This window comes from Mobula birostris, chromosome 3, assembly GCF_030028105.1.
Source record: "Mobula birostris isolate sMobBir1 chromosome 3, sMobBir1.hap1, whole genome shotgun sequence".
Taxonomy (NCBI): Eukaryota; Metazoa; Chordata; class Chondrichthyes; order Myliobatiformes; family Myliobatidae; genus Mobula; species Mobula birostris.
Window position 1 is genome coordinate 2,464,928 of NC_092372.1, and position 21,854 is coordinate 2,486,781.

Genomic DNA, 21,854 nt, shown 5'->3' on the forward strand with positions numbered 1-21,854 from the left:
ATCAATTGGATGGAAGTTCTATTAGTCCAGACAGAGTTTACAAAGGATGGGTAAATGCCAAAGACAGGAGAGAGGAAAAATACTGAGTGACTTAAATATACATGTTATTTTGTTTGTTATTCTGTGTAGTTTTATGTCAAATATTTTGTAAACCTACATAAACTGTGCCATGTGTGCATTCGGTGCGCACATACTTTTGTCACAGGAAAAAAAATTTGCACAACATAAGATTTTTGCACACACTGAATACTAAAAATTAGAGGGAACGTTGGGTCTGACCAGGGTCCTATATAGCTGCAACATTACCTCTCGGCTCTTAAACTCAATCCCATGATTGATTACGGCCAATGCACCATATGCCTTCTTAACCACAGAGTCAACCTGCGTAGTAGCTGAGACTGTCTTATGGACTTGGACGCCAAGATCCCTCTGATGCTCCACACTGCCAAGAGTCTTACCATTAATACTATATTCTGCCATCATATTTGACCTACCAAAATGAACCACCTCACACTTATCTGGGTTGAGCTCCATCTGCCACTTCTCAGCCCAGTTTTGCATCTTATCATGTCCCGCTGTAACCTCTGACAGCCCTCCACACTATTCACAACACGCCCAACCTTTGTGTCGTCAGCAAATTTACTAACCCATCCCTCCACTTCCTCATCCAGGTCATTTATAAAAATCACGAAGAGTAAGGGTCCCAGGACAGATCCCTGAGGCACACCACTGGTCACTGACCTCCATGCAGAATATGACACGTCTACAACCACCCTTTACCTTCTGTGGGCAAGCCAATTCTGGATCCAACAAGCAATGTCCCCTTGGATCCCATGCCTCCTTACTTTGAAGGCTCTACTTTCATCAATGTGTTTAGTCACATCCTCAAAAACTTCAATCAGGCTCCTAAGGCACGACCTGCCTTTGACAAAGCCCATGACTGAACGGCGGGGCAGACTGGACGGGCCGAATGGCCACGGTGTTACGGTTTCCGCAGAGGGACTTGGCCAGACTGGAGACCTGAGAGAAGACGTGGTGGACGGAGTACGATGTGCACTTCGGCACGCCGGCCCAGCCGCCAGCTGGGACATGTCACCACGGCCTCGCACCACCCACACCCGCCGCTTACTTCTGTTCAGGGACTTCAGAGCCCGGCTGTAGTCCGCAGTCTGCCCGCAACGATTCACTTCGGTCCACAGCGCCGTTAGCGAGCCGCCACCCGCCATGGCCAAAGCAACACCGGCAACCCCGGTCCTCTGTCAGGCCCAACTGCCCGGTACCGCCTGCGGACAGCACCACCACCGGCCACCGCCGCCGCCCGCGCCACCTGCCGGCCGGAGATTCGACAGCCGCCGCCGCCGCCCGCGCCACCTGCCGGCCGGAGAGTCGCCAGCCGCCGCCGCCCGCGCCACCTACCAGCCGGAGATTCGACGGCCGCCGCCGCCGCCCGCGCCACCTGCCGGCCGGAGAGTCGCCAGCCGCCGCCGCCCGCGCCACCTACCAGCCGGAGATTCGACGGCCGCCGCCGCCGCCCGCGCCACCTGCCGGCCGGAGAGTCGCCAGCCGCCGCCGCCCGCGCCACCTACCAGCCGGAGATTCGACGGCCGCCGCCGCCGCCCGCGCCACCTGCCGGCCGGAGAGTCGCCAGCCGCCGCCGCCGCCGCCGCCCGCGCCACCTACCAGCCGGAGATTCGACGGCCGCCGCCGCCGCCCGCGCCACCTGCCGGCCTGAGATTCGACAGCCGCCGCCGCCCGCGCCACCTGCCGGCCGGAGAGTCGCCAGCCGCCGCCGCCGCCGCCGCCCGCGCCACCTACCAGCCGGAGATTCGACAGCCGCCGCCGCCGCCCGCGCCACCTACCGGCCGGAGATTCGACAGCCGCCGCCGCCGCCGCCCGCGCCACCTACCGGCCGGAGATTCGACAGCCGCCGCCGCCGCCGCCGCCCGCGCCACCTACCGGCCGGAGATTCGACAGCCGCCGCCGCCGCCGCCCGCGCCACCTGCCGGCCGGAGAGTCGCCAGCCGCCACCTTCAACATTCCATCCCTTCTCCTGTACCCGATACGGTACTTTGTTTTATAAAGGCCAATGTGCCAAAACTTTTCTTTACGACCCTTTCTACCTGTGCTGCCACATTTAAGGAATTATGGACCTGATCTTCTGTTCTACCACACTGCTCAGTGCCCTACCATTCTACCTGACTGGCCCTACCAGAGTGCAACACCTCCCACCTGTCCGTGTTAAATTCCGTCCGCCATTTCTCCAGCAGATCCCTCTGCAAGCCGTGGTAGCATTCTCGCTGCCCACTACACCCCCAATCTTGCTGTCATCCGCAAATCTGCTGAGTCAGAATCAGGCTCATTATCAGCGGCATGTGGCGTGAAATTAAATTATCTCATAGTAATGCTGTTTCATTTGGCTGTCTGTGCAGTATTCACATGACAACGAAGCTTGTGCTTGTTTATCATCCAGATCATTGATCCAGATGACAACAGACCCAACACCAATCCATACAGCACTCCACTAGTCACCAGCCTCCAGACAGAGAGGCAGCCACCGACTACCTTTCTCGAAGGCACAAATTGGCAGGAGATGGGCAAGCCCATGTGACAGGGGGAAGCTTTCTTATTGAAAAGCTTCCCAAAGCATTTCACATCCTTTTAAGTATTAATTCTGCAGAATGTAGTTCTCACTGACCAGACCAACATTTTTCATTAGTTGCCCCTAAGAAGATGGCAGTGTGCCCCCATCTTGACTCACTGTATTCTTTGTTATGAAAGTAAATGAGGTATCTATCTATCACTGAAACATACTCCCGCACAACCTAACCATGCGCTGGGTGCGGCCTGCAAGCATGCAGTGCCAACACATATGCTCACAGTACAACGAATCCTACGGTGAGTACTTTCTGGGTTGCTACCATTCTTTAACTTTCTTTACAAATGTACACATTAAGGTAGGAATTTTAGTAGGTCATGTTAAGGTGGAATAATGCCTGTGCTGTAATACTCCCTCTAATTTTTAATGTCATCGCTAGACCTCTTCAGAGTTACGCAGCAGAGAACCAGTGCCCCTGCTCAACCTGTCCAAGCTGTGTCAGAATCGACAGCACATCACAGGCCCTTCAGCCCACAAAACAGTGCTGACCATGTAACCTACTCTGGAAACTACCTAGAATTTCCCTACCGCATAGCCCTCTATTTTTCTAAGCTCCACGTACCTATCTAAGGGTCTCTTAAAAGATCCTATCGTATCCACCTCCACCATTGTCACTGGCAGCCCGTTCCATGCATCCACCACTCTCTGTATTAAAAACTTACCTCTGACAATCCCCCCTGTACCTACTTCCAAGCACATTAAAACTGTGCCGTCCTGTTAGCCATTTCAGCCCTGGGAAAAAGCCTCTGACTATCCACACGATCAATGCCTCTCATCATCTTATACACCTCTATCAGGTCACCTCTCATCCTCCGTCGTTCCAAGGAGAAAAGGCTGAGTTCACTCAACCTATTCTCATAAGGCATGCTCCCCAATCCAGATAAAATCCTTGTAAATCTCCTCTGCACCCTTTCTATGGTTTCCACATCCCTCCTGTAGTGAGGTGACCAGAACTGAACACAGTATTCCAAGTGGGGTCTGACCAGTATCTTGTATAGCTGTAACATTACCTCACGGCTCTTGAACTCAATCCTGCAGTTGATGAATACCAACACACCATACACCTTCTTAACAACACTGTCAACCTGCGCAGCATCTTTGAGCGTCCAGTGGACACGGACCCCAAGATCTCTCTGATCCTGTGTTGCCTACCTGAGACAGTCCTAGTGACCTGTGTTTGGTTCATTTCTTTCTAAAGTATTCAAATATGATGACAGAACATAGTATTAATGGTAAGACTCTTGGCAGTGTGGAGGATCAGAGGGATCTTGGGGTCCGAGTCCACAGGACACTCAAAGCTGCTGCACAGGTTGACTCTGTGGTTAAGAAGGCATACAGTGCATTGGCCTTCATCAATCGTGGGATTGAATTTAGGAGCCGAGAGGTAATGTTGCAGCTATATAAGACCCTGGTCAGACTGGTCTTGGAGTACTGTGCTCAGTTCTGGTCGCCTCACTACAGGAAGGATGTGGAAGCCATAGGAAGTGTGCAGAGGAGATTTACAAGGATGTTGCCTGGATTGGGGAGCATGCCTTATGAGAATACATTGAGTGAACTTGGCCTTTTTTCCTTGGAGTGACAGAGGATGAGAGGTGACCTGATAGAGGTGTATAAGATGATGAGAGGCATTGATCGTGTGGATAGTCAGAGGCTTTTTCCCAGGGCTGAAATGGTTGCCACAAGAGGACACAAGTTTAAGGTGCTGGGGATTAGGTACAGAGGAGATGTCAGAGGTAAGTTTTTTTACTCAGAGAGTGGTGAGTGTGTGGAATGGTGATGGTGATGGAGGCGGATACGATAGTGTCTTTTAAGAGACTTTTGGATAGGTACATGGAGCTTAGAAAAATAGAGGGCTATGGGTAACCCTAGTAATTTCTAAGGTAGGGACATGTTCGGCCCAACTTTGTGGACTGAAGGGCCTGTATTGTGCTGTAGGTTTTCTGTGTTTCTATGTAAAGTCAAAGTCTAATTTATTACCTGAGTACATAAGTGTTACCACATGCAACCCTGAGAATCCTTTTCTGCGGGCATACTTAGCAAATCCATAGAACAGTACATGTAAACGTCAGGAACTATAAACTGTAAATTAACTGTGCAAATGAAGCTATAAATAAATAACTATAAATAACAAGGATGAATTAACAATATAACTGAGTCGTTAAATGAGTGTAGCTATCCCCCTTTGTTCAGGAGCCTGATGGTTGAGGTGTAGTAACTGTTCTTGAACCTGGTGGTGAGAGTCCTGAGACTCCTGTACCTCTAACTGATGACAGCAATGAGAAAGGAGCATGGCTGGGTGGTGAGGATCTGTGCAGGTGAGTATACAGGTAGAGTGAGTGTACAGTGAGTGAGTGAGTGTACAGGTAGAGTGAGTGTACAGTGAGTGAATGTACAGGTAGAGTGAGTGTACAGTGAGTGTGTACAGGTAGAGTGAGTGTACAGTGAGTGAGTGTACAGTGAGAGTGTACAGTGAGTGAGTGTACAGGTAGAGTGAGTGTACAGTGAGTGAGTGTACAGTGAGTGAGTGTACAGGTAGAGTGAGTGTACAGTGAGAGTGTACAGTGAGTGAGTGTACAGTGAGTGAGTGTACAGTGAGTGAGTGTACAGTGAGTGAGTGTACAGGTAGAGTGAGTGTACAGTGAGTGAGTGTACAGTGAGTGAGTGTACAGTGAGTGAGTGAGTGTACAGTGAGTGAGTGTACAGTGAGTGAGTGAGTGTACAGTGAGAGTGTACAGTGAGTGAGTGTACAGGTAGAGTGAGTGTACAGTGAGTGAGTGTACAGTGAGTGAGTGTACAGTGAGTGAGTGTACAGTGAGTGAGTGAGTGTACAGTGAGTGAGTGTACAGTGAGTGAGTGAGTGTACAGTGAGAGTGTACAGTGAGTGAGTGTACAGGTAGAGTGAGTGTACAGTGAGTGAGTGAGTGTACAGTGAGTGAGTGTACAGTGAGTGAGTGTACAGTGAGAGTGTACAGTGAGTGAGTGTACAGGTAGAGTGAGTGTACAGTGAGTGAGTGTACAGGTAGAGTGAGTGTACAGTGAGTGAGTGTACAGTGAGTGAGTGTACAGGTAGAGTGAGTGTACAGTGAGTGAGTGTACAGGTAGAGTGAGTGTACAGTGAGTGAGTGTACAGGTAGAGTGAGTGTACAGTGAGTGAGTGAGTGTACAGTGAGTGAGTGTACAGGTAGAGTGAGTGTACAGTGAGTGAGTGTACAGTGAGTGAGTGTACAGGTAGAGTGAGTGTACAGTGAGTGAGTGTACAGGTAGAGTGAGTGTACAGTGAGTGAGTGAGTGTACAGTGAGTGAGTGTACAGGTAGAGTGAGTGTACAGTGAGTGAGTGTACAGTGAGTGAGTGTACAGGTAGAGTGAGTGTACAGTGAGTGAGTGTACAGGTAGAGTGAGTGTACAGTGAGTGAGTGAGTGTACAGTGAGTGAGTGTACAGGTAGAGTGAGTGGGTATGAAAATGGGTACGGTAAAGAAATGGTTAACAAGTAGGAATGTATGCTGTTGGACAGATTGACCCTTGATACTAAGTAAGGCCCCTGGTATACCGGATGACATGCATGAAAACAAAGCTGATTTGCGTAAAAGCAATCAATTACCTTGTCTCTAGAAATGTTTTCTATATTGTTTGATTGTAAGTTAATAGGATGCATTGACCCTGGGGAGGCAGAGGCCGACTGTTGAAGGCCACCCAATTGTGGGACGTGCAGTGTGAGGGACGTATGTTGGCCTGATACGTGACCAGGGCTTGGAATTGGCCCAAGATGGGGTCGTGTAGGTGTCGGATTGGATGTTTAGCCCCTTCCAGCTGGACTGGGAGGGGGTGATAGGGCTACGAAAGTGGGCAAGTTCTTTCCTGGGCAGACCACTCGCCTGGGTCCCAGCTTTGGGCCGAGCAGCTGAACCGGCTCCAAGGGTCAGTCCACGGTCGATCGCCTGCCTCAGGGACCATGCAGACGTTGCTAAGTATACTCGGCGGTGTAGACTACCAGGGGTTGTTTAAGTTAGCCCTACCTATTAGTGGTGTAGGTAGTGCACAATATAAAGCATTTCTCGCAACTCTCTATCAGATCTAAAGAAGTTTGACAAAGATTTTTGATGACATGCCAAACCCCTGCAGACTCCTGAGAAAATAGAGGTGCTGTTGAGCTTTCTTCAGAATAATATTTATATGACGGGTTCAAGACAGGTCCTCTGAGATAGTGACACCAGGAATTTAAAGTTACTGACCCTCTCCACCTCTGATCCTCCGATGATTACCGGCTCATGGACCTCTGATTTCACTCTCCTGAAGTCTACAACCAATTCCTTGGTCTTATGGACATTGAGTGAGAGGTGGTTGTTATTACACCACTCAGCCAAGTTTTTATTCTCCCTCCTGTACGCTGATTCATCACACCCTTGATACAGCCCACAACAGTGGTGCCATCAGCAAACTTGTATCTGGTGTTGGAGCTGTACTGAGCCACACAGTCATGGGTGTAAAGTGAATAGAGTAGGGGGTTAAGCACACAGCCCTGCAGTGCTCCGGTGCTGATGGAGACTGTGGAGATGTTTTTGCCAATCCGAACTGACTCAGGTCCACAAGTAAGGAAATTCAGGATCCAATTGCACAAGTGGCTATTGAACCCAGGTCTTGGAGCTTACAATGTCCTGACAAAGGGTCTCAGTCCGAAACGTCGACTGTACCTCTTCCTAGAGATGCTGCCTGGCCTGCTGCGTTCACCAGCAACTTTGATGTGTGTTGCTTGGAGTTTACAGATTAGTTTTCAGGGGATAGCCCTTTTAAATTCTCACTGTCTACAATACCGATGTAAATGTCAGGAAGGTTATAATCTCATCTGTCTTTACTACTTCCTCAAAGATCATCACCAGAGGCTCAGCAATCTCCTCCCTCACCTCCCACAGTAGCCTGTGGTACATCTCATCCGGTCCCAGCAACTTATCCAAATTGATGCTTTCCAAAATCTCCAGCACATCCTCTTTCTTAATATCTACATGCTCAAGCTTTTCAGTCTGCTGCAGGTTATCAATACAATCACCAAGATCCTTTTCCATAGTGAATACTGAAGTAAAGTATTCATTAAGTACCTCTGCCATCTCCTCTGGTTCCATACACACTTTTCCACTGTCACACTTGATTGGTCCTATTCTCTCACGTCTTATCCTCTTGCTCTTCACATACTTGTCGAATGCCTTGGGGTTTTCCTTAATCCTGCTCACCAAGGCCTTCTCATGGCCCCTTCTGGCTCTCCTAATTTCATTCTTAAGCTCCTTCCTGTTAGCCTTATAATCTTCTAGCTCTCTATCATTACCTAACTCTCTGAACCTTTCTTTTTCACCAGATTTTCAACAGCCTTTGTACACCACGGTTCCTGTACCCTACCATAACTTCCCTGTCTCATTGGAACGTACCTATTCAGAATGCTACACAAATATCCCCTGAACATTCGCCACATTTCTGCTGTACATTTCCCTGAGAACATCTGCTCCCAATTTAAGCTTCCAATTTCCTGCCTGATAGCCTCATATTTCCCCTACTCCAATTAAACACTTTTCTAGCTTGTATGTTCCTATCTGTCTCTCCGATGCTATGGTAAAGGAGATAGAATTATGATCACTATCTCCAAAATGCTCTCCCACTGAGAGATCTGACACCTGACCAGGTTCATTTCCCAATACCAGATCAAGTACAGCCTCTCCTCTTGTAGGCGTATCTACATATTGTGTCAGAAAACCTTCCTGAACACACCTAACAAACTCCACCCCATCTAAACCCCTCGCTCTAGAGAGATGCCAATCAATATTTGGGAAATTAAAATCTCCCACCACGACAACCCTGTTATCATTACACCTTTCCAGAATCTATCTCCTTATCTGCTCCTCGATGTCCCTGTTACTATTGGGTGGTCTATAAAAAACACCCAGTAGAGTTATTGACCTCTTCCTATTTCTAACTTCCACCCACAGAGACTCCGTAGACAACCCCTCCATAACTTAAACACGAGGAATTCTGCAGATGCTGGAATTTCAAGCGACACACATCAAAGTTGCTGGTGAACGCAGCAGGCCAGGCAGCATCTATAGGAAGAGGTACAGTCAACGTTTTGGGCCGAGACCCTTCGTCAGGACTAAGTGAAGGAAGAGCTAGTAAGAGATTTGAAAGTGGGAGGCGGAGGGGGAGATCCAAAATGATAGGAGAAGACAGGAGGGGGAGGGATGGAGCCAAGAGCTGGACAGGTGATTGGCAAAAGGGATATGAGAGGATCATGGGACAGGAGGCCCAGGGAGAAAGAAAAGGGAGAGGGGGGGAGAAAATCCCAGAGGATGGGCAAGGGGTATAGTGAGAGGGACAGAGGGAGAAAAAGGAGACAGAGAAAGAATATGTGTATATAAATAAATAATGGATGGGGTACAAGGGGGAGGTGGGGCATTAGCGGAAGTTAGAGAAGTCGATGTTCATGCCATCAGGTTGGAGGCTACCCAGACGGAATATAAGGTGTTGTTCCTCCAACCTGAGTGTGGCTTCATCTTTACAGTAGAGGAGGCCGTGGATAGACATGTCAGAATGGGAATGGGATGTGGAATTAAAATGTGCGGCCACTGGGAGATCCTGTTTTCTCTGGCGGACAGAGCGTAGGTGTTCAGCAAAGCGGTCTCCCAGTCTGCGTCGGGTCTCTCCATAACTTCCACCTTTTCTGCGGCCGTGACACTATCTCTGATCAACAGTGCCACGCCCCCACCTCTTTTGCCTCCCTTCCTGTCCTTTCTGAAACATCTAAAACCTGGCTCTCTAAATAACCATTCCTGCCCCTGAGCCATCCAAGTCTCTGTAATGGCCACCACATCATGACTGTAAGTACTGATCCACGCTCTAAGCTCATCTGTTTTGTTCATAATACTACTCGCATTAAAAAAGACACATCTCAAACCTTCGGTCTGAGCATGTTCCTTCTCTATCACCTGCCTATCCTCCCTCACACACTGTCTCCAAGCTTTCTCTATTTGTGAACCAACCATCTCTTCCTCTGTCTCTTCAGTTCGGTTCCCACCCCCCAGCAATGCTAGTTTAAACTCTCCCCAGTAGCCTTAGCAATCCTCCCCGCCAGGATATTGGTCCCCTGGGATTCAAGTGTAACCCGTCCTTTATGTACAGGTCACACCTGCCCCAAAAGAGGTCCCAATGACCCAGAAATCTGAATCCCTGCCCCCTGCTCCAATCCCTCAGCCACACATTTATCCTCCACCTCGTTCTATTCCTATACTCACTGTCACGCGGCACAGGCAGTAATCCCGAGATTACTACCTTTGTGGTCCTGCTTCTCAACTTCCTTCGTAACTCCCTGTAGTCTGTTTTCAGGACGTCTTCCCTTTTCCTACCTATGTCTTTGGTACCAATATGCACCACGACCTCTGGCTGTTCTCCCTCCCACTGCAGGATATCGTGGACGCCATCTGAAACTTCCTGGACCCTGGCACCTGGGAGGCAAACTACCATTTGAGTTTCTGCAAAGATGAAAAGAACCTGATGGGATTTGTATAAGCACTCCTCAACAGTCAGAAGGATATGGTCTACAGATTACAATGCGAGCTAGAAAATGCATACCAAAGGGCTAGATTACAATAGTCATGGGGATTTCATTATGCAGGCAGATTCAGAAAATCGGGTTCGTGCAGGATTCCAGGAGGGGGAATTTGCAGAATGCCTATGAGTTGGCTTTTTAGAGAAACTTGTGGTTGAGCCTACTAGGGGACCAGCTCTTCTGGATTGGGTGCTGTGTAATGAACCAGAACTGATTAGAGCTGTGGTCCCCAACCACCGGGCCGCGGACCGGTACTGGGCCACAAAGCATGTGCTACCGGGCCACGAGGAAACAATATGATTTGGCGATATGAAACGTTATGAGTCAGCTGCACCTTTCCTCATTCCCTGTCACGCACTGTTGAACTTGAACCCCCCCCCATCGGCCGGTCCACAAGAATATTGTCAATATTAAACCAGTCCACAGTGCGCGAAAGGTTGGGGACCCCTGGATTAGAGAGCTTAAGGAAAAAGAACCCTTAGATGCAAGTGATCATATTATCAACTTTGTCCTGAAATTTGAGGAGAAGCTAGAGAGGTGTATCTGTATTACAGTGGAGTAAAGGGAATTACAGAGGCATGGGAGAGGAGTTGGCCGGAACTGATTGGTAAAGAACACTGGCAGGGATGACGGCAGAGCAGCAATGGCTGAGATTTCTGGGAGCAATTTGGAAGGCAAAGGATATATACAACCCAAACAGGAAGAAGCATCTAAAGGAAAGAACCCCAAGGCTTTCTACAAATATCTGAAGAGCAAGAGGATGAACTGTGTGAGAATATGACCAATCAGGTGTGATTGTGGAAATGTGGGCATGGAGTCGGAGGAGGTAGCGGAGGTACTTAATGAATGTCTTGCTTCAGTATACACCAGGGAAAAAGACCTTGGCAACTGTGGGGATGACTTACAGCACACTGAAACACTTGAGTATATACACATCAAGAAAGAGCAGGAGCTTTTGAAAACCACTGTTAGATAAGTCACCAGGACCAGATGAGATGTACCCCAGGCTACTGTGAGAAGTGAGGGAGGAGATTGCTGAGCCTCTGGTGATGATCTTTGCATCATCAGTAGGGACGGGAGAGGTTCCGGAGGATTGGAGGGTTGCAAATATTATTCCCTTGTTCAAGAAGGCGAGTAGAGACAACCCAGGGAATTATAGACCAGTGAGTCTGACTTCAGTGGTGGGCAAGTTGTTGGAGAAGAACCTGAGAGGCAGGATTTATGAGCGTTTGGAGAGACACAACCTGATTAGGGATAGTCAGCATGGCTTTGTCAAAGGCAGGTCGTGCCTTGCGAGCCTGATCAAATTCTTTCAGGATGTAAAACACATTGATGAAGATAGAGCAGTGGATGTAGTGCATATGGATTTCAGTAAGGCATTTGATAAGGTTTCTCATGCAAAGCTCCTTCGAAAAGTAAGGAGGCATGGGATTCAAGGAGACCTTGCTTTATGGATCCAGAACCAGCTTGTCCGCAGAAAGGAAAGGGTGGTTATAGATAGTTTGTATTCTGCATGGAGGTCGGTGATCAGTGAAGTGCCTCAGAGATCTGTTCTGGGACACCTCCCCTTTGTGATTTTTATAAATGACCTGGATGAAGAAATAGAAGAGTTGGTTAGTAAGTTTGCTGATGACACAAAAGTTGGGAGTGTTATGGATAGTCTGAAGGGTTGTCAGAGGTTACAGCAGGACATTGATAGGATGCAGAACTGGGTTGAGAAGTGGCAGATAGACTTCAACCCAGATAAGTGTGAAGTGGTTCATTTTGGTAGGTCCAATTTGAAGACCGAATATAATATTAAGCGTAAGACTCTTGGCCGTGTGGAGAATCAGAGAGATCTTGGGTTCCATGTCTATAGGACACTCAAAGCTGCTGTGCAGGTTGACAGTGTTGTTCAGAAGGTGTATGGTACGTTGGCTTTCATCAGCCATGAGGATTGAGTTCAAGAGCTGTGAGGTAATGTTACAGCTATATAAGACCTTGGTCAGACCCCACTTGGAGTACTGTGCTCAGTTCCGGTCACCTCACTACAGGAAAGATGTGGATACTGTAGAGAGAGTGCAGAGGAGATTTACAAGGATGTTGCCTGGATTGGGGAGCATGCCTTATAAGAATAGGTTGAGTGAACTTGGCCTTTTCTCCTTGGAGCGACGGAGGATGAGAGGTGAGCTGATAGAGGTGTATAAGATGATGGGAGGCATTGACCGTGTGGATAGCCAGAGGCTTTTCCCCAGGGCTGGAATGGCTAACAGGAGAGGGCACAGTTTTAAGGTGCTTGGGAATAGGTACAGAAGGGATGTCAGGGATAGGTTTTTCACACCAAGAGTGGTGAGTACGTGGTATGGGCTGCCGGTGGCAGTGGTGGAAGTGGCGACAGTAGGATCTATTAAGAGACTCTCAGATAGGTACACGGAGCTTAGAAAAACAGAGGGCTATGCCGTAGGAAAATTCTAGGCTGTTTCTGGAGTAGGTTACACAACATTGTGGGCCAAAGGGCTTGTAACATGCTGTAGATTTCTATTTGCTATGTTCTATGTTAAGACACAACCATGGCTACAAGAGAAGTCAAAGCCAACATAAAGGCCAAAGAAGGCATATAATAGAGCAAAAAACAGTGGGAAGTTAGATGATTGGGAAGCTCTTAAAAACAAGAGGAAATAAGTCATTAAAAAGGTAAAGAGAATACAAAAGTAAGCCAGCCAATAATATTAAAGAGGATACCAAAAGTTTCTCCAGATACATAAAGTATAAAAGAGGTGAGAGTGGATATTGGACGGCTAAAGATGATATTAGAGAGGTAGTAATGGGGCCAACAAAATGGTGAACAAGTATTTTGCATCAGACTTCACTGTGGAAGACACTAGCAGTATAGTGGAAGTTCCAAGTGCCGGGTCATGAAATGCGTGAAGTTACCATTACTGGGGAGAAGGTTCTTGGTGAAGCTGAAAAGTTTAAAGGTAGATAGGTCACCTGGACCAGATAGTGAACACCACGGGGTTCTGATAGAGGAGGCTGTCTCTAGATAGAGGAGCCCTTGTGCAGGATACCCTAAAGGTTAACCTCCAGGTTGAGTCAGTGGTGAAGATGGTAAATACAATGTTAGCATTCATTTCTAGAGCTGTAGAATATAAGAACAGGGATGTGATGTTGAGGCGCTATAAGGCACTCGTGAGACCACACTTGGAGTATTGTGTGCAGTTTTGAGCTCCTTATTTTAGAAATGATATACTGACTTTGGAGATGGAGTGGCCACTCTCCACTGAACATCGATGACTCCTCCGTAGAGATTGTTAAGAGCACCAAATTTCTTGGTGTTCACCTGGCAGAGAATCTCACCTGGCCCCTCCACACCAGTTCCATAGCAAAGAAAGCCCAGGCGCGTCTCTACCTTCTGTGAAGGCTGAGAAAAGTCCATCTCCCACCCCCCATCCTCACCACATTCTACAGAGATTGTATTGAGAGCATCCTGAGCAGCTGCATCACTGCCTGGTTCAGAAATTGCACCATCTCGGATTGCAAGACCCTGCAGCGGATAGTGAGGTCAGCTGAGAAGATCATCGGGGTCTCTCTTCCCGCCATTACAGACATTTACACCACACGCTGCAACTGTAAAGCAAACAGCATTATGAAGGACCCCATGCACCCCTCATATAAACTCTTCTCCCTCCTGCCATCTGGCAAAAGGTACCGAAGCATTTGGGCTCTCACGACCAGACTATGTAACAGTTTCTTCCCCCAAGCCATCAGACTCCTCAATACCCAGAGTCTGGACTGACACCAAACTACTGCCCTCTACTGTGCCTATTGTCTTGTTTATTATTTATTGTAGTGCCTGCACTGTTTTGTGCACTTTATGCAGTCCTGGGTAGGTCTGTAGCCTAGTGTAGTTTTGTGTTGTTTTATGTAGTTCAGTGTAGTTTTTGTATTGTTCATGTAACACCATGGTTCTGGAAAACGTTGTCTCGTTTTTACTGTGTGCTGTACCAGCAGTTATGGTCGAAATGACAATAAAAAGTGACTTGACTTGACTTGATTCAGAGAAGATTCACAAGAATGAATGCAGGAATGAAAGGGTTACTGTATGAGGAACGTCTGGCAGCTCTTGGGCTGAATTCCCTGGAGTTCAGGAGAATGAGGGGGGGATCTCCTAGAAACATTCTGAATGTTATTGAGGACCAGTGAGCCTTACGTCTGTGGTGCGAAAGCTGTTGGAAAATATTCTTAGAGATAGGATCTATAGGCATTTAGAGAATCATGGTCTGATCAGGGACTGTCAGCATGGCTTTGTGAAGGGCAGATCATGTCTAACAAGCCTGATAGAGTTCTTTGAGGAGGTGACCAGGCATATAGATGAGGGCAGTGCAGTGGATGTGATCTATATGGGTTTTAGTAAGGCATTTGACAAGGTTCCACACAGTAGGCTTATTCGGAAAGTTAGAAGGCATGGGATCCAGGGAAGTTTGGCCAGGTGGATTCAGAATTGGCTTGCCTGCAGAAAGCAGAGGGTCATGGTGGGGGGAGCACATTCAGATTGGAGGATTGTGACTAGTGGTGTCCCAAAAGGATCGGTTCTGGGACCTCTACTTTTCATAATTTTTATTAATAACCTTGATGTAGGGGTAGAAGGGTGGGTTGGCAAGTTTGCAGACGACGCAGATGTTGGTGGTGTTGTAGATAGTGTAGAGGATTGTCAAAGATTGCAGAGAGACATTGGTAGGATGCAGAAGTGGGCTGAGAAGTGGCAGATGGAGTTCAACTCGGAGAAGTGTGAGGTGGTACATTTTAGAAGGACAAACTCCAAGGCAGGGTACAAAGTAAATGGCAGGGTACTTGGTAGTGTGGAGGAGCAGAGGGATCTGGGGGTACATGTCCACAGATCCCTGAAAGTTGCCTCACAGGTGGATAGGGTAGTTAAGAAAGCTTATGGGGTGTTAGCTTTCATAAGTTGAGGGATAGAGTTTATGAGTTGCGATGTAATGATGCAGCTCTATAAAACTCTGGTTAGGTCACACTTGGAGTACTGTGTCCAGTTCTGGTCACCTCACTATAGGAAGGTTGTGGAAGCATTGTAAAGGGTACAGGGGAGATTTACCAGGATGCTGCCTGGTTTAGAGAGTATGCATTATGATCAGAGATTAAGGGAGCTAGGGCTTTACTCTTTGGAGAGAAGGAGGATAAGAGGAGACATGATAGAGGTGTACAAGATAATAAGAGGAATAGATAGAGTGGATAGCCAGTACCTCTTCCCTCGGGCACCACTGCTCAATACAAGAGGACATGGCTTTAAGGTAAGGGGTGGGAAGTTCAAGGGGGATATTAGAGGAAGGTTTTTTACTCAGAGAGTGGTTGGTGAGTGGAATGCACTGCCTGAGTCAGTGGTGGAGGCAGATACACTAGTGAAGTTTAAGAGACTACTAGACAGGTATATGGAGGAATTTAAGTTGGGGGGTTATATGGGAGGCAGTGTTTGAGGGTTGGAGCAACTTTGTGGGCTGAAGGGCCTGTAATGTGCTGTATTATTCTATGTTTTATGTTCTATGTTTAAGGCCTGAACAGATTAGATATGGGAAAGTTATTTCCCATGGTAGGGGATTCTAGGACAAGGGGGCATGGACTTCAGGATTGAAGGACATCCATTTAGAACAGAGATATGGATAAATTACTTTAATGAAAGGTTGATAAATCTGTGGAATTGTTGCCATGAGTGGCTGTGGAGACCAAGTCATTCGGTGCATTTAAGGCAGAGATAGATAGGTTCTTGATTAGCCAGGGCATCAAAGGGTATTGGGAGAAGGCAGGGGAGTGGGGCTGACTGGAAGAATTGGATCAGCCCATGATGGAATGGCCGACCAGACTCAATGGGCTGAATGGCCTACTTCTGCTCCTATATCTTGTGGTCTTATGGATCTTATGGTCTTATGGCTGAAGAGATTGTAGAGGTGTTAGTAATGATCTTTCAAGAATCACCATATTCTGGAATACTGGAAAATTGCAGATGTCACTCCACTCTTCTAGAAGGGAGGGAGGCAGAAGGAAGGAAACTATAGGCCAGTTAGTCTGACAGTGGTTGAGAAGAGGGAGTTGATTATCAAGGATGAGGCATGGTTTCCTCAAGGGAAAATCTTGCCTGATAAATCTGATGGAATTCTTTGAAGAAATATCAAGCAGGACAGATGATGTCGAATCGGTTGATGTTGTGTACTGATTTTCAAAAGGCTTTGAGAAGGTGCCACATGATTTGGATGATGGAATTGATGGCTTTGTTGCAAAGTTTGCAGTCGGTATGAGGATAGGTGGGGTAGCAGGTAGTTTTGAGGAAGTAGAGAAGCTACAGAAGGGTTTAGACAGGTTCGGAGAATGAGAAAATAAACGGCAGATGGAATACAGTGTCGGGAAATGTCTGGTCGTGCACTTTGGGAGAAGTAATGAAGGGTTGACTATTTTCTCAATGGTGAGAACATACTAAAAACTGAGGTGCAAAGGGGCTTGGGAGTCCGTGTGCAGGATACCCTAAAGGTTACGTTGAGTCTGTGCTGAGGAAGGCAAATGGGATGTTAGCAGTCATTTCAATAGGACTAGAATATAAAAGCGAGGGTGTGATGAAGTTTTTAAGGATATTGCGGATGCAGGGGTTAATGACCTTCAAGGACTTTGTTAGCATAAGTTGCATCCTTGTTTTTGCTTTGCGCAGCTGTGAGGTTGTGAAATAGCTAAACTACTTCTTTGTTCCAATCAATGACAGAACTGTCTGATTCTGTGGAGTAACAGATATGTGTGTCTGACAAACACTCCAAGGCTGACTGGCCCTCTGTGTCTTGTGGTTTGACAATCTTATACTAAGAGTTGGAAAACAACTCCACATATGGATAATGATGGCTTCTTTGAACTGAATAAACGTTGCTGTATGTAACCTGCTGACAGAGGTCCCTTACGAGCCACCAGAGACAGAGGGACACTGTCCCTCTGGTAACCTGCTGACAGAGGTCCCTTACGAGCCTCCAGAGAGAGAGGGACACTCTCCCTCTGGTAACCTGCTGACAGAGGTCCCTTACGAGCCTCCAGAGAGAGAGGGACACTCTCCCTCTGGTAACCTGCTGACAGAGGTCCCTTACGAGCTACCAGAGAGAGAGGGACACTCTCCCTCTGGTAACCTGCTGACAGAGGTCCCTTACGAGCCTCCAGAGAGAGAGGGACACTCTCCCTCTGGTAACCTGCTGACAGAGGTCCCTTACGAGCCACCAGAGAGAGAGGGACACTCTCCCTCTGGTAACCTGCTGACAGAGGTCCCTTACGAGCCTCCAGAGAGAGAGGGACACTCTCCCTCTGGTAGGCAGCTCCAGAGCCTCTCACCAGCTGAGTTCCAACAAATGAACTGGTGAAAAGCATAAAGAAGTTTGTGGCATGATTATTGGTCCAGCAAATTTAGGTTTAGAGATATACTATTGAGACTTTGTAAGGCACTGGTGAGGCTTCCGTTGAAGTGTTGTGAGCAGTTCTCAGCCCGTTATCTCAGACCGGACTCAATTTGCTCACTTCTATTGTCTATACAATCTGTTTTGTTTTTTTTCTCTGTGGGCACTGAGGCATTGGTGTTATTTTTTAAATTGCGTTCTTTCAAATTCCTTGCTTTACAATTGCCTGTAAACAAAAACACCTTAAAGTTTTATCATTTATACATTCTTTGATGATAAATGCACTTTGAAGCTTTGGATGTCCTGAAACTGGAGAGGTTTCAAATGGGGTTCACGAAAATGATACAGGATTGAATGGCGTCATATGAAGAGCGAACGCTCTGGGCCTGTACTCACTGGAATTCAGAAGAATAAGGGGTGTCCTTATTGAAACAGTGAATGGTGAAAGGTCTTGACAGAGTGGATGTGGAGAGGATGTTTCCTATGGCGGGAAAGTCCAAAACCAGAAAACACAATCTCAGAATACAGGGGTGTCCTGTTAGAATGGAGATGAGGAGGAATTTCTTTTGCCAGAGAGTGGTAAATCTGTGAAATTCTTTGCCACAGGCAGTTGTGGAGGCCAAGTCTTTATGTACTGTGGTGCTAGAAAGTTGGTGAACCCTATAGAATTTTCTCTATGTAAAGAGTTGTGAAGATTTGATCACATTTTATGTTATATTTATGTAGAAATAGAATTTGAACCTAAAGTGTGATCAAATCTTCACCAGATTCCTAGAACTAGATTAAGATTACCCAATTAGTAAATAACACAAAACTTGTTCATTTATCTTTTGAGTGCAATGAACCAATATTACATCTATTTGTTGGAAAAATTATGTGAACCTTCACTTTCAGTAACTGGTGTGACCCCGTTGTACATTTCCGGTAACTGTTGATCGGTGCTGCACATCTGCTTGGAGGAATTTTAGGCCATTCCTCCTTACAAAACTGCTTCATCTCCGGGATATTGGTCGGCTTCCTTGCATGAACTGCTTGCTTCAGGTCCTTTTCTACAGGATTAAGGTCAGGACTTTGACATGAATTTTCTTCTTTTTAAACCACACTTGTTGATTTACTCTTGTCTTTCAGATCATTGTCTTCCCGTGTTATCCAACTTCTATTAAGCTTCATTAAGTGACAGACTGCTACTCTGACATTGTCCTGTAAAATGTCGATGCAATTTGAATTCATTGTTTCTTCAATGATGGCAGGCTGTTCTGGCCCTGAGGCAGCAAAACAGCCTCAAACCATCAGGCCATAAGACCGGAATCTGACCCACCGAGTCTGCTCCATCATTCAATCATGGCTGAACCTTTTTTTATCTATCTCCTCCTCAACCCCAGTTCCCAGCCTTCTCCCTGTAACCTTTGATGCCATGTCCAATCAAGAATCTATCGATCTCTGCCTTTAAATACACTCAATGACCTGGCCTCCACAGCTACATGTGGCAACAAATTCCACAAATTCACCACCCTTTGGCTAAAGAAATTTCTCCAGATCTCTGTCTTGAAAGGGCGCCCCTCTATCCTGAGGCTGTGCCCTCTTGTCCTAGACTCTCCCACCATGGGAAACATCCTTCCCACATCTACTCTCTCTAGGCCTTTCAACATTCAAAAGGTTTCAATGAGATCCCTCCTCATCCTTCTGAATTCCAGCGAGTACAGACCCAGAGCCATCAAACGTTCTTCGTATGATAATCCTTTCATTCCTGGAATCATCCTTGCGAACCTCCTCTGGACCCTCTCTAATGCCAGCACATCTTTTCTAAGATGAGGAGCCCAAAACTGTTCACAGTACTCAAGGTGAGGCCTCACCAGTGCCTTATAAAGCCTCAGCATCACATCCCTGCTCTTGTATTCTAGACCTCTTGAAATGAATGCTAACATGGCATTTGCCTTCCTCACCACCGACTCAACCTGCAAGTTAACCTTCAGGGTGTTCTGCACAAGTCCCTCTGCATCTCAGATTCCTGGATTTTCTCTCTGTTTAGAAAATAGTCCACACTTTTATTTCTACTACCAAAGTGTATGACCAGGCATTTTCCAACATTGTATTTCATTTGCCACTTTCTTGTCCATTCTCCCAATCTGTCTAAGTCCTTCTGCATCCTAACTGTTTCCACAACACTACCTTGCCCCTCCATCAATCTTCGTATCATCTGAAAACTTGGCAACAAGGCCATCTATCCCATCATCTAACTCATTGACATACAGCATAAAAAGAAGTGGTCCCAACACCGACCTCTGTGGAACACCACTAGTCACTGGCAGCCAACCAGAAAAGGATCCTTTTATTCCCACTCGCTGCCTCCTACCAATCAGCCAGTGCTCTAACCATGTTAGTAACTTTCCTGTAATATCATGGGTTCTTAACTTGGTAAGCAGCCTCATGTGTGACACTCTGTCAAAGGCTTTCTGCAAGTCCAAATATACAACATCCACTGCATCCCCTTTATCTATCCTACTTGTAATCTCCTCAAAGAATTCCAACAGGTTCGTCAGGTAGGATTTTCCCTGAAGGAAAACATGCAGACTTTGTACTATCTTGTCCTGTGTCACCAAGTATTCCATCAGCTCATCCTTCACAATTGAGTCCAACATCTCCCCAACCACTGAGGTCAGGCTACCATGATGCTCCTTGCACCATGTTTCACAGTGGGATGAGGTTTCGGTGTTGGTGTACAGTGCCCTTTTTCCTCCAAACATAGCAATGTGCATTTCTGCCAAGAAGGTCAACTTTTGTCTCATCTAACCACAGAACATTGTCTCAGAAACATTGTGGAACTTGGGATGTGCAGCATTTTTTTTGAGAGCTGTGGTTCCTCTGAACACCATTCTTGTGATTTTCTTATAGTGGACACCTGAACAGAGACTTTAGCAATTTCTAGAGATTTCTGTGGGTCTATTAATGTTACCCTTGGGTTCTGTTTCACTTCCTTCAGCGTTGTACATTGTGCTCTTTCTGTGATCTTTGCAGGATGTTCTCTCCTATGGAGAGTAGCAACAATACTGAATTTCCTCCACTTGTAGACAGTTTCTCTTAGTGTGGACTGATGAACACTCAGGTCTTCATAAATGTTTTCTGTAGCCTTTTCCAGCTTCATGCATCCCTACAGTTCTTCTAAGGCCCTCTGAAAGTTGTTTGATCGAGGCATGGTGCGCGTAAACAGAGCTTTCTTGAGAAGAGCAGGCTCTGTCAGTAACCTGACTTTGTGTGTCTTTTGTATAGAACAGGGCACCTCTGCAACCCATACCTCCAATCTCATCTCATTGATTGGAACACCGGACTCCAAATAGCTTCTGTAGGAGGCATTACCCCAGAGGTTCACATACTCTTTTGAACCTAGACTATGAATGTTTACATGGTGTACTCAGTAATGATGAGAAGTAGTACAATTGTTTGTGTGTTGTTAGTTTAGGCAGATTGTGTTTGTCGATTGTTGTGATTTAGATGAAAATCAGACCACATTTTATGAGTAATTGATGCAGAAAGCCAGGTAATTGCAAAGTGGTCATAAGCTTTTTCTTGGAACTGTAACTCCACTTTTTATGAAATTGGTTACTCTAATTGATGATTTGTTTTGTGTGTTGCATGTTGCACCCTGACCAACGTACCACCACAAGAATCTCCTCCAGGAACTCTCCCAGCCCCTGCTACAGTATGATTTTCTTCCCCAATCTTGCCACACAGACCTCTCACTCTTGCAGGAACCGGTTCCCTCATTTAGATCCAAACCACCAGATCTTGTCCTCAGGACATCCCTGACTTCACCCCGTACTATCCCTGAAGGTGAGTCTATAAACCAGACCATTGTCACCGATACCGGGCAGGGAGTGGGATATTAGTGTAGTGGAACCGATAAGGTCGGGGGGGGTGGTGAGGAACAGAAGAGAGGAAGGTGGGGAAGTGGTGGGCGAGGGGAAGGTAGGGAGGGGGTGGTGAGGAGGGGATGGTGGAGAGGGGTGGTGGGGAGGTGAGGTGATAGGAAAGTGGGGAGTAGTCAGTGGGGAGGTGGAGAGCGGCGGGAGGGTGGGGAGGTGATTTGAAGCAGTCGGTGCTCCGAATGCTCTGGGGTGTCAGTCGGACCGTGTCGGGGTGGAGAGAGCTGATGGGGTGGATGGGGAGTAGTCAGTGGTGGGGTGGGGAGGTGGGAGAGGTGAGG

The 21,854-nt window shown here is 47.1% G+C and overlaps 2 protein-coding genes across 4 annotated transcripts in view; one reads left to right on the top strand and one right to left on the bottom strand.

The window, feature by feature from the left end:
* The window catches only part of srp72 (signal recognition particle 72), a 134,462-nt gene extending 133,133 nt beyond the window's left edge, over positions 1–1,329 (bottom strand). Inside the window, exon 1 of one of the 3 annotated variants that reach the window (XR_011885306.1) lies at positions 1,130–1,329. Coding sequence is in view for 2 of the 3 variants with exons in the window: in XM_072252140.1 (XP_072108241.1) it covers positions 1,130–1,226 (97 nt within the window). In the remaining variant the exon portion in view is untranslated. Of the gene's footprint in view, positions 1–494; positions 585–1,129 lie in introns of those variants that run through there. The other 2 variants (XM_072252140.1, XM_072252142.1) reach the window with 2 other exon arrangements.
* Positions 1,225–21,481, top strand: LOC140194836 (uncharacterized). The gene is made up of 5 exons (XM_072252110.1): positions 1,225–1,258; positions 1,294–2,064; positions 10,097–11,076; positions 18,548–18,715; positions 21,316–21,481. The coding sequence occupies exons 1-3, from the start codon at positions 1,225–1,227 to the stop codon at positions 10,174–10,176; spliced, it is 885 nt and encodes a 294-aa protein (XP_072108211.1). The 3' UTR covers positions 10,177–11,076; positions 18,548–18,715; positions 21,316–21,481.
* Positions 21,482–21,854: the final 373 nt, after the last annotated feature.